General features: G+C 35.1%; 1 protein-coding gene across 1 annotated transcript in view; it reads right to left on the bottom strand.

The window, feature by feature from the left end:
- JMJD4 (jumonji domain containing 4) overlaps positions 1 to 23738 on the bottom strand; it is a 52294-nt gene that overhangs the window by 24283 nt on the left and 4273 nt on the right. Inside the window, exons 2-3 of the mRNA XM_089096943.1 lie at positions 23437 to 23588; positions 21579 to 21718 (exon numbers count right to left, since the gene is read on the bottom strand). Of these exons, the coding sequence (XP_088953069.1) occupies positions 21579 to 21718; positions 23437 to 23588 (292 nt within the window). The remainder of the gene's footprint in view (positions 1 to 21578; positions 21719 to 23436; positions 23589 to 23738) is intronic.

The following is a 23738-nucleotide window of genomic DNA, read 5'->3' on the forward strand; positions in this document are numbered from 1 at the left end:
TCGTGGTAACGAACTGTAAGTAAGGAGCGACCCGGCTCAATGGTAACCAAAACTCTAGAAAACGGGTTTTTGATACAAATAGATACATCAAAAGAATCAGATTTTAATGCTGATTTCAAATATGTAACTTTTATCAAGTTTAGCGCTACCCATCAAAAGTTACGCGCCTGAGAAAATTTGACTGATTTTCAAAAAAAGGGGGAAAGACACCCTAAAAGTTATAGAACCTTAATGAAAATCACACCATCATATTCAGCGGATCAGAGAACCCTACTGTAGGGGTTTCAAGCTCCTATCTACAAAAATGTGGAATTTTGCATTTTTTCCAAGAAGAAAGATCACGGATGCGTGTTTATTTGTTTGTTTTTTTGTTTTTTTTTACCAGGGGGGATCGTATCGACCCAGTGGTCCTAGAATATCGTGGGAGGGCTCATTGGAACGGGAATTAAAAGTTCTAGTGCCCTTTTTAAGTGACCAAAAAAAATGGAGGGCAACTAGGCCCCCTCCCACGCTTATTTTTTTCCCAAAGTCACCCGATCAAAATTTTGAGATAGCCATTTTGTTCAGCATGGTCGAAAATATGATAAATGTGTCTGTTATGATGACTTAGTCCCCCGAAGTCCCCAGGGGGAGGGCTAAAAGTTATGAACTTTACCCTATGTTAACATATAGTATTGGTTATTGGGAAGTATACAGAAGTTTTCAGGAGGGTTTTTTTTCTGGTAGTGGGAGAGAAGGGTGGGTTGGGGGTTATGTTGATGGATCTGTCCATGCAGGAAGTTGTCATGGGGGAAGGGAAAGTGCCATGAAGGGGGCGCCGGACTTGCCAGCGTTATTTATTGGTTATTGGGAATTATACATACATTTTCAGGAAGGATTTTTTTCTGGTGGGTGGAAGGGGCTCGAGGAGGGGAGTACTCTGGATAATCTTTCCGTGGAGGAAGTATTTTTAGGGTAAAGGACATTTCTTTGAAGGGGGTGCCGGATTTCCAAGCATTATTTAAAAAACGATCAGAAATTAAATAAAAAAAAAGTTTTTTCAACTGAAAGTAAGAAGCAACATTAGAACTTAAAACGAACAGAAATTATAACGTATGTGAGGGGGTTCTCCCCCAAGTCAATACCTCGCTCTTTACGCTACAGTTTTTTACTTAAGTGCTTTCAAAAGAGCTATCTATTCTAATTACACAGCCTTTGTGATTCAGGGGTTTGTGAATCAAATTTTTTTTTAACTTTTAACGTAAAGAGCGTGGTATTGACTAAGGGGAGAACACCCTCATATACGTAATAACATATACGTAATAAAAAAAACAATAAAAAAACAAGCGATACGGCTCAATAGTAATCGAAACTTTTAAAAACTTTTAAAATTTTTGATGTCAATAAATGTATCAAAAGAATGTGTTTATAATGCTGATTCTAAATATATAAATTTTATTAAGTTTAGTATTACTCATCAAAGGCTACGAGCCTGAGAAAATTTACCCGATTTTTTAAAGAGGGGGAGGAAATCCCCTACAAGTGAAAGAATTTTAATGAAAACCACACCGTCAGATTCAGTGTATCAGAAAACCCTATTACATAGGTTTCAAGCTCATATCTGCAAAAATCTAAAAACTTTGTATTTTTTGCCAGAAGAAAAATATACGAATATAGAAGTTAGTTATGTAAGTTAATCTGTAAAGACATCCATTTAGCAAAAGAAAAGTAAAATTTTTATGAAGATTTTGTTTACTTATTCAATGACGGTAAGCCAAAATAAAAGCTGTATTAACTAAAAAACGATCAGAAATTAAATAAAAAAAAAGGTTTTTAAACTGTAGGCAAGGAGCGATATTTAAACTTCAAACGAACAGAAATTATTCCGTATATGAAAGGGGCTTTCCCCTAATCAACGCCTAGCTCTTTATGCTAAAGTTTGACTCTGTCTCAAAACTTTATTTTTTAAAAAAAAAAAAAACTTTAGCGTAAAGAGCGAGGTGTTGAGGAGGGGACAGCCCCTTTCATATACGGAATAATTTCAGTTCGTTTTAAGTTTTAATGTCGCTCCTTACTTTCAGTTTAAAAAACTTGTTTTTTTTTATGTAATCCTCTTTAAGAATCGACAGATTGTTAGTGTTTAAACTTTTACGTTTCTTATAAATGTAATAAACAGGATTACTTAATATTTTTCAATATAACCATAATTTTCTTGTCTAAAATTCATCAATTAGTCTGAAACTTGTTTTTTTTACATACGGGGCGAGATTTAATGTCCCTGGTAGAAGTCTATACAAGATTTAATGTCCTTGGTAAAAGAATACATGAGATTTAATGTTCTTGGTAAAAGCCTGTACGTAATTTAATGACCAGTTTTTATAAAGGGGGGAGGAATTAAGTGAGATTAATGAAAATGACGGAACTTCAACCGAGAACTCTCAACGAGAATTCCGATTAATTATCACCAAAGTGTCACAATGCCATCAGTGTACCAACATCACTCGGAAAATAGGGAGAGGGAATGAGTTACCCAAAATCTAGAAGGCCATATTTTTTCACTGAAAATAACAAAATTGATATTTTTCAACGACAAATCCCGAAAGAATTGTTATTAAAATCATGAGGGAGAGGGATCTCGGAGAATCAGTGCTTTATTCATTATTTAGCTTCCCACCGAGAGAGTTTCCGAGCAGAAATAGACATATTTCATCTAGAAGTTCAATCATTTTTGCATGTTTTCAAAGTTAATTTTTTTATATTTTTCTAATAAAGTTTAGTGTTTATTAATTTTTATGGTTACATGCGCGGGGGATGGAGGGTATGAAACATTACTTTGAGATTTCATATTGAATTCTATGACCTTTCTAATATTCTCAATACTCAAAGGTTCAAATGCAAGAACTTATTGATTTTATTTAATTTATACAAAAATATCTCATCTATCGTGATGATCCCCCGCGCATGTAACCATAAAAATGAATAAAAACTCAACTTTATTAGAAAAATATAAAAAAATTAACCTTAAAAACATGCAAAAATGATTGAACTTCTAGATGAAATATGTCTATTTCTGCTCGGAAACTCTCTCGGTGGGAGGCTAAAGGATGAATAAAGCACTGATTCTCCGAGATCCCTCTCCCTCATGATTTTAATAACAATTCTTTTGGGATTTGTCGTTGAAAAATATCAATTTTGTTATTTTCAGTGAAAAATATGGCCTTCTAGATTCTGAGTAACTCATTCCCTCCCCCTATTTTCAGACTGGTGTTGGTACACTGATGGCATTGTGACACTTTGGTGATGATTAATCGGAGTTCTCGTTGAGGGTTCTCGGTTGAAGTTCCGTCATTTTCATTAATACCACTTCATTCCTCCCCCCCCCCTTTATAAAAACTGGTCATTAAATTACGTACAGGCTATTACCAAGAACATTAAATCTCATTTATGCTTTTACCAAGGACATTAAATCTTGTATAGACTTCTACCAGGGACATTAAATCTCGCTCCGTATGTAAAAAAACAAGTATCCGGCTAATTGATGAATTTTATACATGAAAAGTATGGTTATATTGTAAAATATTAAGTAATCCTGTTTATTACATTTATAAGAAACGTAAAAGTTTAAACACTAACAATCTGTCGATTCTTAAAGAGGATTGCAACTTCAAAGGAGGCTATATATTCTAACGTCACTCGGGATCAATTATTTTAACCTTGTTTGTCTCTCATTTGTTTAATTTGATGTTCAATCCCAAATCTCTCCAAGGCTGAGATTAGTATGTTTGAAAGATTTATGCAAGGAATTGTTAAATTAGAAACGATCATCAAGTTATCATGGTTGCAGTAGTAGCTGCAATGTAGTAAATAGCGAACAGTAGTCCATCTGCGTTTGAGTTCTTGGTTTTCACTAGTTATTAGCGAAGGGTTGTAACGTCATATTCTAGTTTCTTAGGCTAAATATCTTCGCAGTTGACCTTTACTTCTCCCCCCTTAACTGTGGGAAAATCTGAATGTTTGTGTCTAGTTATTTTATGGCTATAAAAATATCAATTCTAAATCTCATATATGCTTTTACCAAGGACATTAAATCTTGTATAGACTTCTACCATGGACATTAAATCTCTCCCCGTATGTAAAAAAAACCAGTTTCCGGCTAATTGATGAGTTTTAGACTTGAAAATTATTGTTATATTGTAAAATATTAAGTAATCATGTTTATTACATTTATAAGAAACGTAAAAGTTTAAACATTAACAATCTGTCGATTCTTAAAGACGATTGCAAGTTCAAAGGAGGCTATATCTTCTAAGGTCACTCGGGATCAATTATTTTAATCTTGTTTGTCTCTCGTTTGTTTAATTTGGTGTTCAATCCCAAATCTCTCCAAGGCTGAGTTTATTATGTTTGAAAGATATATGCAAAGAATTGTTAAAATTAGAAATGATTATCAAGTTATCATGGTTGCATCAGTAGCTGCAATGTAGTAAATAGTGAACAGTAGTCCATCTACGTTTGAGTTCTTGGTTTTCACTAGTTATTAACGAAGGGTTGTAACGTCACATTCGAGTTTCTTAGACTAAATATCTTTGCAGTTGTCCTATACTTCTCCCCCCTTAACTGTGGCAAAATGTGGATCTTTGTGTCTAGTTATTCTATGGATATAAAAGTACCAATTCTAAATCTCCGACATGCTTTTACAAAGGACATTCAATCTTGTATATACTTCTACCATAGACATTAAATCTCACCCCGTATGTAAAAAAAACAAGTTTCAGACTAATTGATGAATTTTAGACATGAAAATTATGGTTATATTGAAAAATATTAAGTAATCCTGTTTATTACATTTATAAGAAACGTAAAAGTTTGAATATTAACAATCTGTCGATTCTTAAAGAGGATTGCAACTTCAAAGGAGGCTATATCTTCTAAGGTCACTCGGAATCAATTATTTTAACCTTGTTTGTCTCTCATTTGTTTAATTTGGTCTTCAATCCCAAATCTCTTCAAGGCTGAGTTTATTATGTTTGAAAGATGTATGCAAAGTATTGTTAAAATTAGAAATGATCATCAAGTTATCATGGTTGCAGCAGTAGCTGCATTGTAGTAAATATCGAACAGTAGTCCAATTGCATTTGAGTTCTTTGGTTTTCACTAGTTATTAGCGAAGGGTTGTAAAGTCATATGCTAATTTCTTAGGCTAAATATCTTCACAGTAGACCTTTACTTCTCTCCCCCTTAACTGTGGAAAAATATGAATTTTTGTGTCTAGCTATTTTATGGCTATAAGAATATAAATTCTGTAGATGAGTCCCTTCCCATTCCAAATTAGATATACAACCGTCAAGTGGGGCCTTATTTTTATAAGGACATTATAGTTATGAATCTCAGTTTGCCATATCTAACAGTATCCCTCCCCTCTTAACTACGAAAAATATGTGCTATGTGGAAAGAGTTCAAAATAAAAAAATGTTTAAAAATCATTTATACAAATAAACTAATCCAATTAATTAATTTCTAAAATTGATTATAAATTTATTAACATCAAAAGCATATACTTATAAAAATAAGTGTATTTACCTTCTTCATGATTTCATGGGCTCCATTTTTAGGGGGGGGGGGATTTCCCAGTCCAATTCCCAGCCGAGTGGTTAGCGCTTAAGACTTGAAATCATATGAGTTTATATGTGGTCAGGAGTTTGAGTCCTGGTTTCGCTGTTTGTTTGGTTTGGAATGGGGGGAAATTTCGTGACCTTGTAAGCTCAGCCAAAGTCAACCCTGCTCCAAATGGGTACCTAGAGAAATCTGGGGGGGAAAACACGGGAAGCGTCAGATGATTTGTCCCCCAACCACGCATTGCACTCCCGACCGAAGGCATTGAATTAGGATATTGGTATCTGCGCAACGCAGACCTTTGGTCAGCAAGCGAAAAAGTTTTTTTCAATTAAATCTGAAACACCTTGCATTAAAGAATCAATTAAGGAATTCTGGATCTCTATGTACTTGGAAAAATAATAAATAATTATTGTTTTCTGCTGCTAATTATTGTTGCTATGTGATGACATAGCTCAAATTTCCACCCAATCATTCCTAAAAGATTCTTACTAAAAAGTTTATGTGAGGTAGAATGTTAATTTTAGTTCGTTTCTAAAAGCATTTACTGTTAGAAAAATATGACTCGAAACTGTTTGGAATTCTTATGCGAATTTTCACTTTGTTGACGCTATCATATCTTATTACTGTATTTAGTTGTCCAAAGAGCGATAAATTCATCTAAAATTTTAATAGTGTCGTTATTTTTATTTAAAAAACAACAGAAACAAATACTACTACAACTCAACGCTGCACCCCAACAAAATTTTTTCTTAATAAAATTATTGTAAATAAAATTCTTTAGTTCGAAAAAAAACTATTCCCGTAAAATCTGAACTAATACAGGTTTTTGACTGTAAACTCTAGTGTTTGATCATAGTGTTCGCAATCTTTTAGGATGTATGGACCGAGTGGGATCTCACTCAAAGTGAGGAGGAAATTCTTTTGTGTAATATATGCATTGATGATGCTGATGATATAATGGAAGTCCACTATACGTCTGAAGGATTATCTTACACGTCAGATGATCTAGTGAGGAGGGAGCCTTCTGGAAGAATGTGTATCGAGGACGATGATCGTCTATATGTAGATATGCCCCCCTTGAGAAATATTGAAATAGTCAGTGACGAAGATGACAGCATACAAATAATTACAATACCTCATCCTCAAATTGAGGAAATTACTATTGAGGAGGAGGTTGATGATGATGGTAATGATGTTTTATATTTAAAAAGCGTTATAAACATCGATTTGACAAATGAATAAAAATATTTAGAAGAATCATTTATTATTTTATCATTGATAGAAAACTTGGTTGTGGACTGATAACACCCTATGGAGTGATCTAATAAAACTGAACTATTCATGTACAGAAGTCTCTGCTGGTATCCTTATTCTATACATATCTAGTATGAGAAAATAAAAATAGTACAATCAAATTTATTGTATGATTATAATATAAAACTCATTATGCATATCAATAATTAGATTTATCGTTAAATCATATATGAGAACTCTTCCACCACGGTTTTAGTTGTTTAAAATCCATTTTGTAGAATGACCTCTTATGTTGTCTCTTAAAGGGCCACTTTTTCTCTTCTCTTAGAACATATTCATCGTAATATTCAGTGTTATATCTTGCACTATATACATTTTTCATTGGGTTTTCACTGCTGTCTTTTACATTATAGAGAAAGCCCTCTTTTCACAGTCTCTTCTTCTTTCGATCTTCCTTTTCTGTCATATCAACCCTTTTTTTATGTGAGCTTACTTGCAATCGGTATAAATTTCTCTCCATATCACATATAATTTTTCATCTCATTTCCTCCAGATTCTTCACTTTTATCACTGTCTCTATGCTGTCTAAACATTCAGTAGGTTCATGTGAATACTCAAAATCATGAAAATGACCTTAACAAATAAAACAGTCACAAAAAAAGGATATTTCTAACTCAACTTGTTCACTCATGTTATCACACCGCTAACTAAAAACTTAGTAATTCTATTCACAGACTAATAAAACTATAGCAAAAATCCTTTCCTCATATTCACTCCGCCGCTAATATGTAAGCAGCCCTCTGATTGGCTGAGAAGGAAACACGTGATCTAACTGTCTCCCATTTCTGGAAACTCATAACATTTGCCTCGAGCATACACTTACAACAACAACAACAACAAACACTGTTTCCTATTTCTGGATCATAACATTTGCCTCGAACATGCACATGCAACAACAAATACTCTTTCCTATTTCTGGATCATAAAATTCTCCTCTAGTGGACAATTGGCTAAAAAAAACAACAACAAATATTCTTTCCTAGTTCTTGATCATAACATTCACCCCTCGCGGGCCCTTGGCGAAAAACAACAACACCCTTGAATAAAGAGGCCATTGACCGATTACGCAATTATTCTTCCTAGTGACTCTATGCCCATATTTGGACTCCCGTTCATATCAATAGGGTCATCTCTACTGATATAAAAACCCGTATCTAGAAAATCTTTCACTTTACAAATAAAACGGGTAATCGCGTGATCCGTCGAATGCCCTTACCGAAATCCATATTGGCTAGGTGATATTATTTCATTTTCTTACGCAAATTTATTTATTTTATCATGCATTATTTTTTCAAAAATCTTCGAAATAACTGGTAAAATTGAAATAGAGCGGTAATTATTTATATCTTCCTTATTTCCATACTTGTATAAAGGTATAATACGGCTTTTCTTTAGACCTTTTGGAACGGTTCCCTTTTGAAAAGACAAATTGATTAAAAAAAATTCAAAATATGGGATATCACCGGTAAAATATGCTTCAGAACCCGTTTTGGCATGTGATCAATTCCAGGAGCCTCTGATGGTCCCAAAGAATTCACTATCTTCTCCAAATCATTTGTGGAAACCGGTTCAAAAACAAAAATGCTTTCATCATTATCAAAATTTGAAGAAATTTCAGTTCCATCTTCTGTGTCAGTATCATTATCAAATAGTGATGAAATATTCTGACCAATTTAAGTTACAAAATTGCAGAAACTATCAGCAAAAGATTGATAATTTCCTATTATTTCGCCATTCGTGTTAACTATCTCCTGAGAAGTCTCTATACTCTTCTGTTCATTTGGCCTCAAAATTCGATTAATAATTTTCCATGTCGAAGATACATCATTCTTCGCAAGTTCAAAGGCATTAAGAAAATAATTCTTCTCAGCATCTCCTCTTTTGTTATTAACAACATTTCGATAATTAACAAGAATATCTGGATTTCTATTCGACGGTTTTTTCGTCATTCTACTGTAAAGCTTGTTTCTTAATTTTATCATATTTTGTAATTTCTTTGTTAACCACGGAGGTTTAAAATTATTTTTCTTTCTCGATCTATTCTCATGTGGTTCTTCAATCTCACAACACTTGTGCATTGCTTCACGAATCTTATCAGAAAACAAAACATAACCTACTTCAGGGTCATTCTGACTCAAAACATTGCTCCATTCTAGTTTTCTTAAATGATCTTTTAATTTATTTAAATTAATTGAAAACAAATATTTTCTCTTGAATTTTATGCTGGTCATTTGGATATGATGATAAATCGCTAAGCGAAAGTGTTACAAATGCAAGGAGATGATCCGAACCTGGCGCAACTAGCACATTTGATGATTTCAGCCGGTCACAAATATCTTCACTAATGAATATGTTATCAATAAGTGTGGCTGTGCGTTCTGTAATTCGTGTGGGGATGTTAATCGACGGGGAAAAAACTAAATGATAGCATAGTTGTTAAAAATTCCGCATTCATATTATTTCCTAGCTCCAATAAATTATGGTTGAAATCATCCATTAGCATACACGGCTTGTTACACGACCCTAAATTCTGACAAAGATTCTCAAAATGCTGAGACGTTTCCGTGGGGTTAGAACTAGGTATCCTGTATATAATAGCAATCAAAATTTCAACATCATACTTTTTTACATTAACAACAAAAGACTCAAACCGACCTTCAACCCAGACACCTAAAGTATCTTCTACAGTTACAGAAATATCATTCCGCACGTAAATTCCTAATCGACCTTTCTGCACCTGCGTTATATTTTTATAATAAAAAGAATAACCTCCTAGTGAATACAAACTTAAAGGCGAAATTTCACCTAAGAAAGTCTCAGTTAGTGATATTACATCAAAACAAAGATTACTTTCATTAGCTGTGGTAAGTAGTGTATCAAACGCAGTTTCAAGCCCCTGACAATTATACGTGGCTATGATACAACCACTCGATGATTCAATTTGTTTCAGATCACAAGAATCAATATACTTAGAAACCGGAATACTCAGATCTGAACTCACTTTTTCACTCCCATCATCATGTTCACAGAGGCCTCGGTCACATACATTAGCTAAATTAAAGTAATTTTCTGAAAGATTAGATAGTCTACTAGACAGCAGAGACATTATGAAACATAAAGTGCACCTTACTGTCACCAAAGCAATTTAGGCACTCTCTCGTCTGTTAGCCAGAACCCTGGCTTCTTTGAGACGGCTCAGCGATACAACTTCTGATAGGTCCTTAATTCTAACTACTTGATCGCCAGACTTTGCTAGGATACGGCCCTGCACTGACCAAGCATTTCTCATACCCACTACATCCCTAGCAGCATTTAGAACTTCCTGTCTACGACGAGTAAGGCTTTCACTTATAAAACAATTCGATCCTTTCAGCTTGCTCCAATTTTTCAATACTTCTCTTGGAACTGTTGGGCTTTTAAATCCGACTTTAACCGGGGGGGGTTGCTACTACTGGGCTTTCCCAAAATATTAACATCCACAATGTCATACTCGGAGACCGATCGTAGACCTAGTTTGTTTGTTATTAAGTCTAGCATATTATTTATGGGATGCCTTGTTGTTTCATTCAGACCAGGTAGATGGTAAATAACTACGTAGGAAGACTTACTAGCTTGTTGCATTTCCTCGAAGTCATACTGCAGATTTGACAATGCTTGTGCTAAGAAATTGACTTTTCGTGGCTACTTTTAAGTTCCAGAATAACGGATGAATAAATAGTTTGTGTTGTTTTCTCAAGGTCATCTTTCGACAGTTTGACCTTACCGAGATCCTTTGCTATATTTTTCCTCATAACATCACTAATTGAGCCATTAACCTGCGAAATCTTCGCTCTCAGTTCAGAAATCTCAAGCCGCACTTCCTTCTCAATTCCAAGGCTAGCAGTAGTTTCCATGTAAGAGTTTGGATTTTTATCCAGGTCAGCCATTGCTTTTTTGATGGATGCATGTTTACTAGCACCGCATGCCTGTTTGTTAGTTTCAAATTTCATCATATTTTCACTTGTAACAGTTGCTGTTTTACAATCCCCGTACTTGATCACTAGAAATTTATTCTCGGGACTAAGAACACAAAGTATCCTTATTTGCCACTATGGAAATCCAGGTAACCGAGCGAAAGCCAGATCTCCCGACTTCATTTTTTTTGCTTTTTCCCCCATCTTTATTCTTTTTTTCTCTTTCTCTTCCCTTCTTCCCTTTCTTCTCTTTTCTTACACTATAATCCTTATTATTGCCAAACTGGCATACCGCACTTGGATATCGTATGAAATTATCTCAATTTAAGAAAGCCAAAAGTTCAATCAATGCATTGGACAGAAACTCCAGTCAATTCAATTTATCCAGTGACGTCACACATTCCACTAGGTTACGGATACTGAATAAATATTTTAATAGTTTATAAGACGTAAAAGTGCTCTCACTATTTCGTAACTACTGAAAGAATTCAGTGTCTAATTAAATCAGAATAAAAATCCCTTACCAACAGCTGGTTCAAAACTGGGATGAATCCCTTTTAAAAGAATGGATAGATCTTAACTGTTTAAAGACTGAATCAATAATCAAGGCTTGTGCAAATCACGCTCTATGCGCTTCTGTTTTCGACTCTTTTTCCGTCTGTCCGGCCTCCCAGTGTTTCCAGGATCCATCTTTATTGTCCAAATATCATTTTCTGGAAGATCCACTCCCCCATTCTTCGGAGAAGGTGGATTAGGAATGCTCGGCATTGGAGGCCAGTAAATCATCCTTGGTACGGATTTCTTCTGTTTAAACTGTTCAGGTGAGTAATTTTTTTTTCTTGTGATGACAAGAACTCTAATATTAGGCTTTTTCTTTCCAAAGTGCTGACTGCAAAGTTCATTGAACGAGGGAATGATGTCCCTAGAATCACGTCCACCGGTAATTCGCTTGAGACAGCAACGGGTACAAAGTCACTGAAACCTTCCTTTTCCTTCCTACCTGGATGTGAGTGTCTTTAACAAGATACGATTTGCAGTCCCCAAGTACGCAGCAAACCTCTGGCTTCTTTGAAGGGAAACTGTCGTCCGCCATATACTTCTTATGCCTGATACATACGTGGTTCCACTGTCAACCAAGAAAGTTGCTGGTCAGCCTTCAATTTTGCCCTCGAAATAGAAACGTTCCCTTGCATCTTCCAATGGACCAGGACTTCGAGCTAGAAGAGTTCGTTTCCTTGGTCGTCGGCAGTCCTTGGCCCTATGCCCTTTATTCCCACAGTTATAACAGCTTTGATAATTCTTCTGTGACGGGGAGGTGCCAGTGGCTGTATTTTGTGCATCTTTCTTCTGTGTCTTAGGCTTCTCTTCGAGATTTTGAGCTTCTCGAGATGTTTTTTTCTGTGGAAAATTCTTTGAATCTAGTTTTTCGTCTCTTCTGGCGAGAAAAAAGGCATCCGCTATTCTGCATACTTCCTCCAAAGGTGGTTGGTCGAGTTCTTTGAGACGTATGCGTAGTTGATCATTTTTTATAGAACCTATAAATCGTTCAACCACAAACAGTCGCAGAAAGTCGTCTATTTTCTGTCTAAGGATCTCAGGATCTGCTTCTGTTTTATAGTCCTGGCACTCAAACCATTTGACAGATAGTCGCTCCAACCTCCTCCAATAGTCGATGAAAGACTGATCGGCCTCTTTCTGTTCGGAGCGGAAACGAACTCAGAAGGCTTCCGATGTGACCCCCTAAACTACAAAGAAATGCCCGTTTGATCTCATCATAGTCACTAATTTGGTTTGGTGGGAGCATCGAAGTAGCTTCGGCGGCTTTTCCCGTCAACAAATCACGCAGTCTCACTGCCCACGTCGATTTTTCCCATTGCTTTTGGAGAGCTGCAAACTCAAAGGTGTTGAGGTATGTATCTATGTCCCCCTCATTGCTGAACTTTTTTATTGAAATAGGCGACATTCCCGCTGTTTCGGTTGCATTCTGAATTGCAGCTTGGCCTGCGGGAATGGCAGGACTAAAGTGCGTGGCAAAAGTAGCGAAACGGTTATTCAACGCTTCCATGCTCATCTTGACCGTCTGTTGTAGCAGGGCTGCAATTGTATTGTATCGTTATCATACCCTGTCCCAGGGTATGATAACGCGATCGAGTGGTCAAATGGCCATTTTCTAAAGCCAAATGTATCCGCCTTGGGTTACGGCTAGAAAATCTCTTAACTCTCTCCTTGGAGGTAACAAACCTCCCTGTCAATATAATAATGACGGTACCTCGTAGCTCTATTCCTACCCTGCCTGGGTTACGGAAACTAGTACCCAGTTTGTAGAAAATACCTTACTTGTATTCTTCCAAATGGGTCACAATAATCCCAAATAAATAAATCTCCCCGAACGGGGTCTAACGCAGACTAAAACAAAATAATATTGTTTCACACAACTGTTCATAGGGGTGGACCTTCGCTTGGCCCAACCAATCAGCTACATCCCCATTCAAACCCAATTCTACCTTTTAGCTTTATCTTTCAATGACTCCCAAACCAGGAAGTACAATAATCGAACTTGGTTCAAAGCTTACTTATTGCGACACCTCTGACTTAGCAACGATAATTTAACCTGTCTTTTGAAATTATACTATAAGCAAATGTAATTAAAAAAACAAAAACAGGTCATTTATCTGAAAGGAAAGAAACAGGGGTGGAGCCCCAACAAATTGCCTCTTGGTCCATAATGACACGTTGATCAATGCCAACAACACTTGCAAGCTCCCGTGGCTTTAGCATCCAGCTGTCAACCAGTACGAGAGTCATCTAAAATGACCGTAAAATTTGGTACAGAACCAATGCGAGAGTAATATAAAATTATTGCAAAATATGGTATAGAACCAATGCGAGAGTAATATAAAATTACTGCAAAATTTTGGCATAGAACCAATGCGAGAGTAATAAAAAATTACTGCAAAATTTGGTATAGAACAATGCGAGAGTAATATAAAATTACTGCAAAATGTGGTCTAGAACAAATGCAAGAGTAATATAAAATTACTGCAAAATTTGGTATAGAACCAATGCGAAAGTAATATAAAATTACTGCAAAATTTGGTATAGAACAAAGGCGAGAGTAGTATAAAATTACTGCAAAATTTGGTATAGAACCAATACGAGTATAATATAATATTACTGAGAAATTTTGGTAGAGAGCCAATACGACAGTAATGTAAAATTACTGCAAAATTTGGCGTTAACCGGAACCCTCACTACAGAGCAATATAAAATTACTGCAAATTTAGTATAGAACCAATGCGAGAGCAATACAAAATTACTGCAAAATTTTGGTAGAGAGCCAATATGAGAGTAATACAAAATTACTGCAGAATTTTGTATAGAACCAATACGAGAGTAATATAAAATAACTGCAAGGTTTGGCGCTAACCAGAGCCCTCACTACACTAAATGGTATCCTGTAGAGCCGGGACTTGAAACCTCGGCCACTCTGACAAACTAGCGCTTATCCACTTAAATATAGAACAAAGGATAAGGCCACTAAGTCCGACCAGTCCACACAAATTCCTCTTCACCGCTGCACCACCGATAAACTGCCTTAGAACAGACTGATTATTCTTTCAAAACTGAGTTGCGTTTACTACTTGAATGTACTCAACAAAACTGGACAAAAGCAGCGAGCCAACAAAAGAATCTATACAACCGTCGTACAAAGTCTCGTGAACTTCAGGTGGGAGATGAAGTTCTAGTGCTCCTGCCAGCAGGTGACCCCAAGCTGGAAATGTGTTGGCACGCCCCTTTAAAGTCTTGCAGAAAATTGGCAGAGTCAATTACGAAATAGAGATGCCAGAAGCGAGGAAGAAATACAGAGTACTTCACATCAACCTTCTGAGGCGATTCGAGAGGAGACTGCCATAAATTTACAGCTGTTGATAGCAATCTGAACGTATGTGAACGTATGAACGGTGGTGACAGAGAAGTTTGTTCTGACCTATGTGAATCAGTAAATCACCTGGCCGGAAAGGGAAAGGAAGAGCTGCTAAGTCTACTCCAAAATCTTGGAGAAACTTTCTCGGAGACACCAGGACAAACAAGGATCGTGAAACATTTGATTGGTAGTGGTGAGTCACGACCTCTGAGGCAGCGGCCATATCACATCCCTCAAAGCCGACAGGTCACCCTTGAGCAGAAGTCACCCGCTTGCTCGACTTGTGCATAATTCAACGTTCTTCTAGTCCATGGTGCTCTCCAGTCGCCATAGTCAAAAAATCAGACGGATCCCTACGTTTCTGTCTTGATTTTCGTCGGCTTAACAATACATCTCGTTTTGATGCGTATAATTTACCTCGTATAGACGAGCTCCTGGAGACGGTTGGCAGCAATAAAAAATTTAGTGTTCTAGACTTAGTTAGAGGGTAGTGGCAAATCGAACTTGAAAAAGGTAGCCGGGAAAAGACAGCATTCTAGAAGTCTTCCGGGCTCTATCAGTTTCTAGACGTTCTGATAATTTTTTTCTCACACATTCACAACTCTTAATGGAGCCTCTATATTGAAAATTGGGGGGTATCCTCAAAAAAAGCTGGAGGAAGGGGCCCCTAGGAGATTGGGGAGAGGGTACCTTTGGAGATTAAGGTTCTTGGTGCTTGCGGTCTTTTTTGGTTCAAACTCATAATAGTCTCACTAGTTGATTTCTAAGGATTTTTAAGGATTTTTCTGAATTTCTTTATTAGTATTAACTTTTTAGTATACTATAATGTTAAAGCATATTTTATATTGATAACGCAGTTTAAATGGTACTTGTGTATTATACAGAATACAGTCGAGAAGTAAAGTTATACCTTCCACATCCCATATTGTGTACTCTCAGTCTCCAAGCATGATCAATATATACAAAGCCCCACATGCCATAGCAAATAAAACGGTATTTTGATTTCGACATAGAAATTATGTAAATTCAAATAAACACCTCAAGAGGATGTGGTCTTGTGCCGGTTTTATTCAACGAGCGTGTTGCGTCACCCCCGTCAGTATTCAATGCCCATATATGGAGCCCCGTTAGAATCTCCTTATGCATCCCTACCACCAATACATACATCAAAAGAATCAGATTGTAATAAGTATTTCGAATATGTAAGTTTCATCAATTTTAGTCCTACCCATCAAAAGTTACTCGCCGGAGAAATTTGGCTGATTTTCGAAAAAAAAGGAAAAGACCCCCTAAAAGCTATAGAACCTTAATGAAAATCACACCATCAGATTTAGTGCATCAGAGAACCCTACTGTAAAGGTTTCAAGCTCCTATCTGCAAAAATGTAGAATTTTGTATTTTTTGCCAGAATAAAAGATCGCGGATGCGTGTTTATTTGTTATTTGTTTTTTGTTGTTGTTTTTTTCCATGGGTGATCGTATCGACCCAGTGGTCCTAAAATATCGTAAGAGGGCTCATTCGACGGATATTAAAAGTTCTAGTGCCCTTTTTAAGTAACCAAAAAAATGGAAGGCAACTAGGCCCCCTCCCACGCTCATTTTTTCCCAAAGTCATCCGATCAGAATTTTGAGATAGCCACTTTGTTCAACATGGTCGAAAATACAATAAATATGTCTTATAGGATGTCTTAATCCCCCAAAGTCCCCGGGGACAGGGCTGAAAGCTATGAACTTTACCCAATGTTTACATGTAGCATTGGTTATTGGGAAGTATACAGACGTTTTCAAGGGGGATTTTTTTCTGGTATTGGGGGGGGGTTATTTGGGAGGATCTTTCCATGGAAGAAGTTTTCATGGGGAAAGGGACATTACTATGAAGGGGGTTCCGGATTTCCCAGGATTATTTAAAAGAAACGATCAGAAATCAAATAAAAAATAAACAAGTTTTTCAACTGAAAGTAAGGGGCAACATCAGAACTTAAAAGGAACAGAAATTATTAAGTATATGATTGGGTTCGCCCCCTAGTCAATACCTCGCTCTTTAAGCCAAACATTTTTTAGTACTTAATCAAACGCTATTTATTCTAATTAGTAGCCTTTGTCATTAAGGGGTCGTTCTTAAAGAAATGGGAAGAATTTTGGACGTTAGCGTAAAGAGCGAAACATTAACTAGGGGGCGAACCCCCTAATATACGTATTAAAAACTATAGATATAGAAGTTCGTTACGTAAGTTAATTCGTAAGTTACGTATATTTATTATTGATAAAAACGTTCGTAAATAAAATTAAACAACTTTCGAGAAAGCCATTTAACCAAATAAAAGTAAAATTAATATAATTTTTTTTTTTTTAATTATTCACGTACGGTGAGCCAAAATCAAAACCTCCATTAGCTCAAAAACATTCAAAAATTAAATTAAAAAAACAAATTTTTTTAACTTTGTGTAAGGAACAACATTAAAACTTAAACCGACCAGAAATTATTCCGCATATGAAAGGGGCTGTCCCCTCCTCAACGCCTCGCTCTTTACGCTAAAGTTAGACTCTTTCTCACAACTCTATTTCTTAAAATAATTGAAACTTTAGCGTAAAGAGTGAGGCGTTGAGGAGGGGACAGCCCCTTTCATATATGGAATAATTTCCGTTCGTTTTAAGTTCTAGTGTTGCTCCTTACTTTCAGTTAAAAAAACTTTTTTTTCCTCTGGAAGGATTAGCTTTTTCATTTAGCTTGATGCACATATACAATCTTTTTTATTTAACACGCGTACACACATTTTAAACGTTTGGACAAGGAGAGCAAAAAACTTTGCGGCCACGGTAGGACAACTTTTGAAAAAGGCATTTAGGCGTGAACATCCAGGTTTTTGCGCATTTTAAGTTTTCTCTCAAAATCCTCCGATAGGATTAGCTTTCTCATTTAGCTCAATAAACATATGCACATTGAAAACAAATTAATGTTCCTTTCAACCTATTGCTTTAACCAATTTTTTATTACACATTTTTTGTCCGGTTTTACGTAGGTGCGCACATTTGAAACTTTTAGGGGAGTGACGTAAAATATTTTTAGGGCATGAACGGAGCATACATAAAAAAAATGGTTAGGCGTACACTTATGTGCAGGTGTTTGCACATAATACGTTTTTTTCAGAAAACCTTTGAAAGATTTTAGCTTTCTCATTTTACTCAACTGAAATATTTTAGCTGTTTATTCTAGTTTTTCTTCAAAGCGTTTTTAAGCTAGTTTTTAAGCGTTTTAAGCTAGTTTTTCTTCAAATAAAAGCGTTTAGGCGTATACTTTCAGGTTTAATCAAAAGTAGATCGTTTTTAATTTTGCTTTACACAGGTGCATAAAATACGAACTGTCACCAAAAAGCACAATAATACATTTGAGTACGTTTTGTATATTATAAGTCTTTTTCTAAAAATCTTCTAAGGATATAAGCTGTCTCATTTTAAACAAACACAACTATTTGTGTCTCATTTTACTTAACCGAAATCTATTAGTATTTTATTCTAGTTTTTCTTCAAAGCATTTTAAGCTAGTTTTTAAGCGTTTTTTGCGTTTTAAGGTAGTTTTTCTTAAAAAACGTTTTTTTTTGTTTTTTTTAAGCGTTTAGCATAGAATTTTAGGTTTTTGCACATTATAAGGTTTTTTCTGAAAATATAAAGATATTAGCTTTTTCATTCTACTTAACCAAATATTTCAGCTGTTTGATCTAGTTTATCTTTTCTCTTTTTTTTTTTTTTTTGTTGTTGAGAAAAAAGTATCCAGATGTGAAGCCAAAATATTAGTGTTTTTGTTTAGTTTGTTTTCTTCACTATCTTGACAAACAACAAAAGTACGAAGAACAATAGGGAAATATTTTTGCAAAACAGTGGAGATAACTTGAATGAATATTTCGGCCCTATGTCCAAGGGCCGTCCTCAGCAAAACAAAAATATATGAAAGAAAAAAAGACTCACAACAACATGCAACCAATAAAACCAAAAATTAAAAATTTTTCAAAGCAGTCCTAGCATCCTTACTTCAGCGAAGTTCAACCAGGACTGATAAAAAGTATGGTAAAACAAGGCGAGTCAATGAGAAGAGAGAAAAATAAATTAAAAACACGTTCTTATTCATAATCCAGATTTTTTGGTAGCTAGTCTCAAAGCTCTTTTTGTGACGAGTTCTGTGTTAATGTCTATTGGTTTTTTAAAATATTTTGTAAGATCATTTTCAATTAAATTTGTGTATAGAGCATTTAGTGTATATTCCCCCAACTCCCTGTTTAAGGAAATATTATTATTAATCTTAAGTCCGATTTCAATTGATTCTTGGACTACCTGCTTTATGCCTAGGTCATTGTGAATGAGGGCGGATTCATCAAAAAGTATATTACGGCTAGGTTTTTTAAAAATATGGCTGCCTAATGCAGAATAAGATGAAACAACGGAAAATTAGAATTTAGAGCTTTGACTATATCATCTTTATGCTGTTGTATGCGCTTTTCTAAATTACGGTGTGTTTTACCTACATAGTATGTGCCACAATCGCAAGGTATTTGATTGACCCCTCTTTGGTGAGTAACTGGGGTTTTATCTTTACCAGAATTTAGAAAATGTATAATTTTTAAATTATTTGTGAATACTACATACAGATTATTTTTTGTGCAACCTTTTTTGAGATTTGTAGTGATTTTTGGGATGTAGGGGAGGTAAATTATGTTTGAGGGCTTCTCAAAAATATCACATGGTAAACTGTCATTAATTTTACGGGAATGTCTCTTCAGTCTACAATTAATTACATTATTAATAAATAAAATAGGATACCCATTTCCAAAAAGTATGTCCTTGATAAAATTTAATTCTGCTGTTATGTGGGAATCAGAACAAATGTTTAGGGCCCGATCGACGAGGGATATTACAACTGCTCTTTTAACTTGTGGGAGGTGGTTTGATTTAAAATGCAAATATCTATTGTTTTGTGTTGGTTTTCTATAAATAGTAAAATTGGGTTTATCGAAGCTACGAATAACTAACACATCTAGGAATGGGATTTTATTTGCGATTTCAAATTCTAAAGTAAACTGTAAATTTCTATCGTATGTATTAAGGTGATCTAAAAAACCCTTAAGCTCATTTTCCCCATAGTTCCAGAGTGAAATTACATCATCCATGTAACGTCCCCAAAAGATATGTTTCAAAAAATACGAAACTAATGCCAAATTTTCAATATTTTCCACGTAATTATTCGCCAGTAACCGGGAGAGCGGCGCACCCATCGCTAAACCATTAATTTGCTAGTAGAAAGAATTACGGAATTGGAAATACATTGAGTACTTGTTACAGAGTTTAACTAAGGTCATTAAGAAATCACAATCTATTCCTGCTGCTGAAGCTTCTATTAAGTGATAATTTTCTTTGATTTTATTTTCTAATAACTGTTCAGATACTGTGACATTAATATTTGTATACATTGAAACAATGTCAAAGCTACTTATAATTGTATTTTCTGAGATATTTACGTTTTTGAGTTTTTCAACCAAATCTACCGAATTATATATATATATGAATTTTGAGAGAAAAGTAAATGTTTAAAGGCTGTACATAACCATTTCCCAATATTGGAGGTGGGGGCTTTCGTACAAGCTACTATGGGCCTTAAAGGAATGCCTTGCTTGTGTAATTTTGTTAGACCATAAAACTTTGGGCAAAAGCTACCGGGGGGGAAAAATTTATTGTATAGCTGTGGAGTAATTTTACCATTTTGTTTTAAACTTTTTAGTTCATTTATAATTTTGTTTGCAAATTGATCAGTATGATCGTGGGTTGTAGTCCTATACGTTGTCTCGTCATTTAGATGGGAATAAATTTTTGTATCATAATCTGTCCTATCCATGACAACCAGAGAATTGCTTTTATCTGCTTTAGTTATAATAATGGATGAATCTTTACGGAGATTAGATAGTATTTTTAGGTCATACAAATTATCTGGTTTTTTATTGGCGGGAGAATTAATCTTTTTTTGATTGTTGTAAAGGGTATCTATAAGACTAGCCCTAACTTCATCCGGGTTGGATATTGATGCATAAAATTTGTGCACAGAGGATTCTAGAGAAGAAATTAAATCTGCTACAGGGATATGTCTTGAAAGAAAAGAGAATTTTGGACCTTTTTCGAGAATTTGAATTTCCTTTGGTTCAAGCGTTCTAGAGGATAGATTAACAACAGCCGGTCCAGGAGTGAATCTTGGAGTGTAAGTAGGGCTATTCCTCGAAAATTCATATCTTAGGTTTCCAATTTCTTAATAAGTCGTTCCCTTGATAAGCGGAAATCATGACTAAACAAATTTCTTTCCAATCTAGCAACCTGGCTAAAATCAACAGAGGACAAATTTTCAAATAAAAATTTTCTAAGGATTTTCTTTCAGAGGAAATAATGTATCTTTTTTGTTTTTTGTCTTTAATGATATTTGTTAATGATTTTAATTGTAGTGTGTGAGCAAATTGCTCTTCTTTCCGGGTATTTAAGTGTAATCTGAATCTTAAAGACTTGGGAATAAGATTTTCAATTTTGCAAGATTCCAAGAATTTTTGCTGGTTCGTCACTGCTGGTCGGGAAAATCTTTTCGTCACTATTTTCACTATCTTGATTAAAGGTTTTCACTGTTAATTGTATATTTTAACAGTTTCATTGTATTTATTCATAAAAAATGGAGTGGGGTCTAAGAAATCATTCATCCTAATGTTTATTCTTCTATTTCATGTTTTATACAACACCTACGCATTCTAATATAGTTTAAATACTTACCATGAACCTTTCGGGCCCACATAGGTGAATCTGTAGTCATCCATATTTTTCTCATCTAAAAACTCATTTAGCCAATCAGACCGGAAATAATGAGGCACTTCATAAAAAGAATCACGTGACTCACGTTGTAAATGCCAGTCCTGTCAAAGACGGAAATTAGGGAGATGGCAACACCGTATAAACAGTCTAGACGTTTTTATGCCTATACCCGAGTTTTGATTCTAATACCTGAAAGATGTGTCTTTGTTGGAAAAGTCAATAAAATGAGCCATACAAAAACGAGCTTTGAATTCTACGACACTAATCGAGTCAAAAAAAAGTAAAAGGAAACAATTTATTTGACCCTTCTTTTCCATAAAAATAAATCTGAAAATCAAAATATCTAAAAAGGACAAAATTTTTAATAAAAATACAATGAAATTTTTTTTATTTTCTTTAATTAAGGTTTAAACCGTTTGTGCTGTTTTTGGAAGAACCTGGCAAGACTTTCAAGGTCAAATTGGACATTGTTTCATAACTTTCTAAAATCCCTAATCCCTTGCTTTGTCTTCAGGTTTTGTCTGTTGTTTAGGATAGATATAATGACTTCTAAGCAAATTAACTACCTTTTATATTCTAGGGTTGTCTAATTCATATAAACATTCTCTTTGTGTTTTTTTCATAATTCGCCACTGCGCTTAGCCTTTAAATTCGATAAAAATCGTTTTTACTTTTGCTTTACATAGGTGCACTTGCAAATATCACTTTTGCTTTGCAAATGCTTTGCTTTTGCTGTGCAAATACATAGGTGCATAAAATACGAACTGTCACCAAAAGAGCACAATATTACATTTGAGTGCGTTTTTGTTCGACAAGCCTTAGTTCTGTGTCTTGAACTAACCCTAACTATTGTTTAATCAGTAAAAAAATCGTTAAAAAATAGCACTACCTATTGTATAACCAATAAAAACAATACAACCTGCCTTATTTCAGAAAAATTCAGGTTGGACTTAAATAAACTTACGCTTTCGAAATATTTAAGTCCAAAGAAATGTAAACCCAAAGAATTCTCTGAAAACTTAAACCCTTTTTTTATTCATTTCTTCGCTATCAGTTCTAAATTTGATCAACATGCCAGCAATCAATCGGCAATGATCATTTTGATCAGCAATGTTTCGCCAGGATAGATCGCTGATCAACATCGTCACCACAAAAGCCTGTACCAAAATTCTTTGTATACATATAGTTGAAGTTTTTTGATTCGTTACAAACTCCCATTAGAATATTTTCTGTGAGGTTACTAGTTGTTCATTTTTGAATTAAAATCAACTTGATGGAAGTGATGAAAGAATTGAGAGCCATAGCTAATTGGAGTAAAGCCAAGATGAATATTCGCAGTGAGAATCAAAGCTGGCATAACCCTTTTTAAGAATTGTAGAAGATTATGTCATTTCACTTTTTGATAGATAGTCTACCTCCATTCTAGGGCAGAACTAAGGTAGACAGGCATGGAATAAGGGTAATTCAAATGAACTTTGCATTACTGGGAAAGCCCACTGGAATTGCAATGGGGATGACTCATGACGGATAATGTTCACTGGACTTGTGTGCAAACTTTATCTATTATGATATCGTGTTTTATGAACTAGGTTTAAATGTATGCATCTTTGTACGTTGGAATTGTTGGAGTGAATTATTCATATTTGATTTGTTGGAGTGAAGCTATCATATTTTATTGGTGAACGTAGAATGGTGCTACATAGAATGGTGGTTCTAGAATGGTGCTACACAAACGCAGCACCGAGTGGTATCTTACTTTCATAATGCCCTCGCTGAAATAGGGGAAAATTCACCTATATCAGGTGAACTTTCAACTTACCTTGAGATACAGGCAATCATTCTCTTGTTCACTGCAACTTTTTTCTTTCTTCTTATTCCAATAAGCTAAGTATTCATCAAATTTCATTTCTACTCTAGCTTGACCGTCATACTCTCTTTGTTGGCAGTTGACTACTGGGACGGTATAATCCCCTAAAATGAACCAATCTTAAGTACTACTAAGGTGACTTAAAAGGCGCAATTGTTGCACAATCTTAACCTTGAAGGTGAAAGGAAAACTTTTTTTTGCACTCTCATTAAGAACCAGTACAAAGGTTTTTGCAGGCATTCAAGAGACAGCAA

This window comes from Artemia sp. Qi Xiang Cuo, chromosome 11, assembly GCF_049724085.1.
Source record: "Artemia sp. Qi Xiang Cuo chromosome 11, ASM4972408v1, whole genome shotgun sequence".
NCBI lineage: Eukaryota > Metazoa > Arthropoda > Branchiopoda > Anostraca > Artemiidae > Artemia > Artemia sp. Qi Xiang Cuo.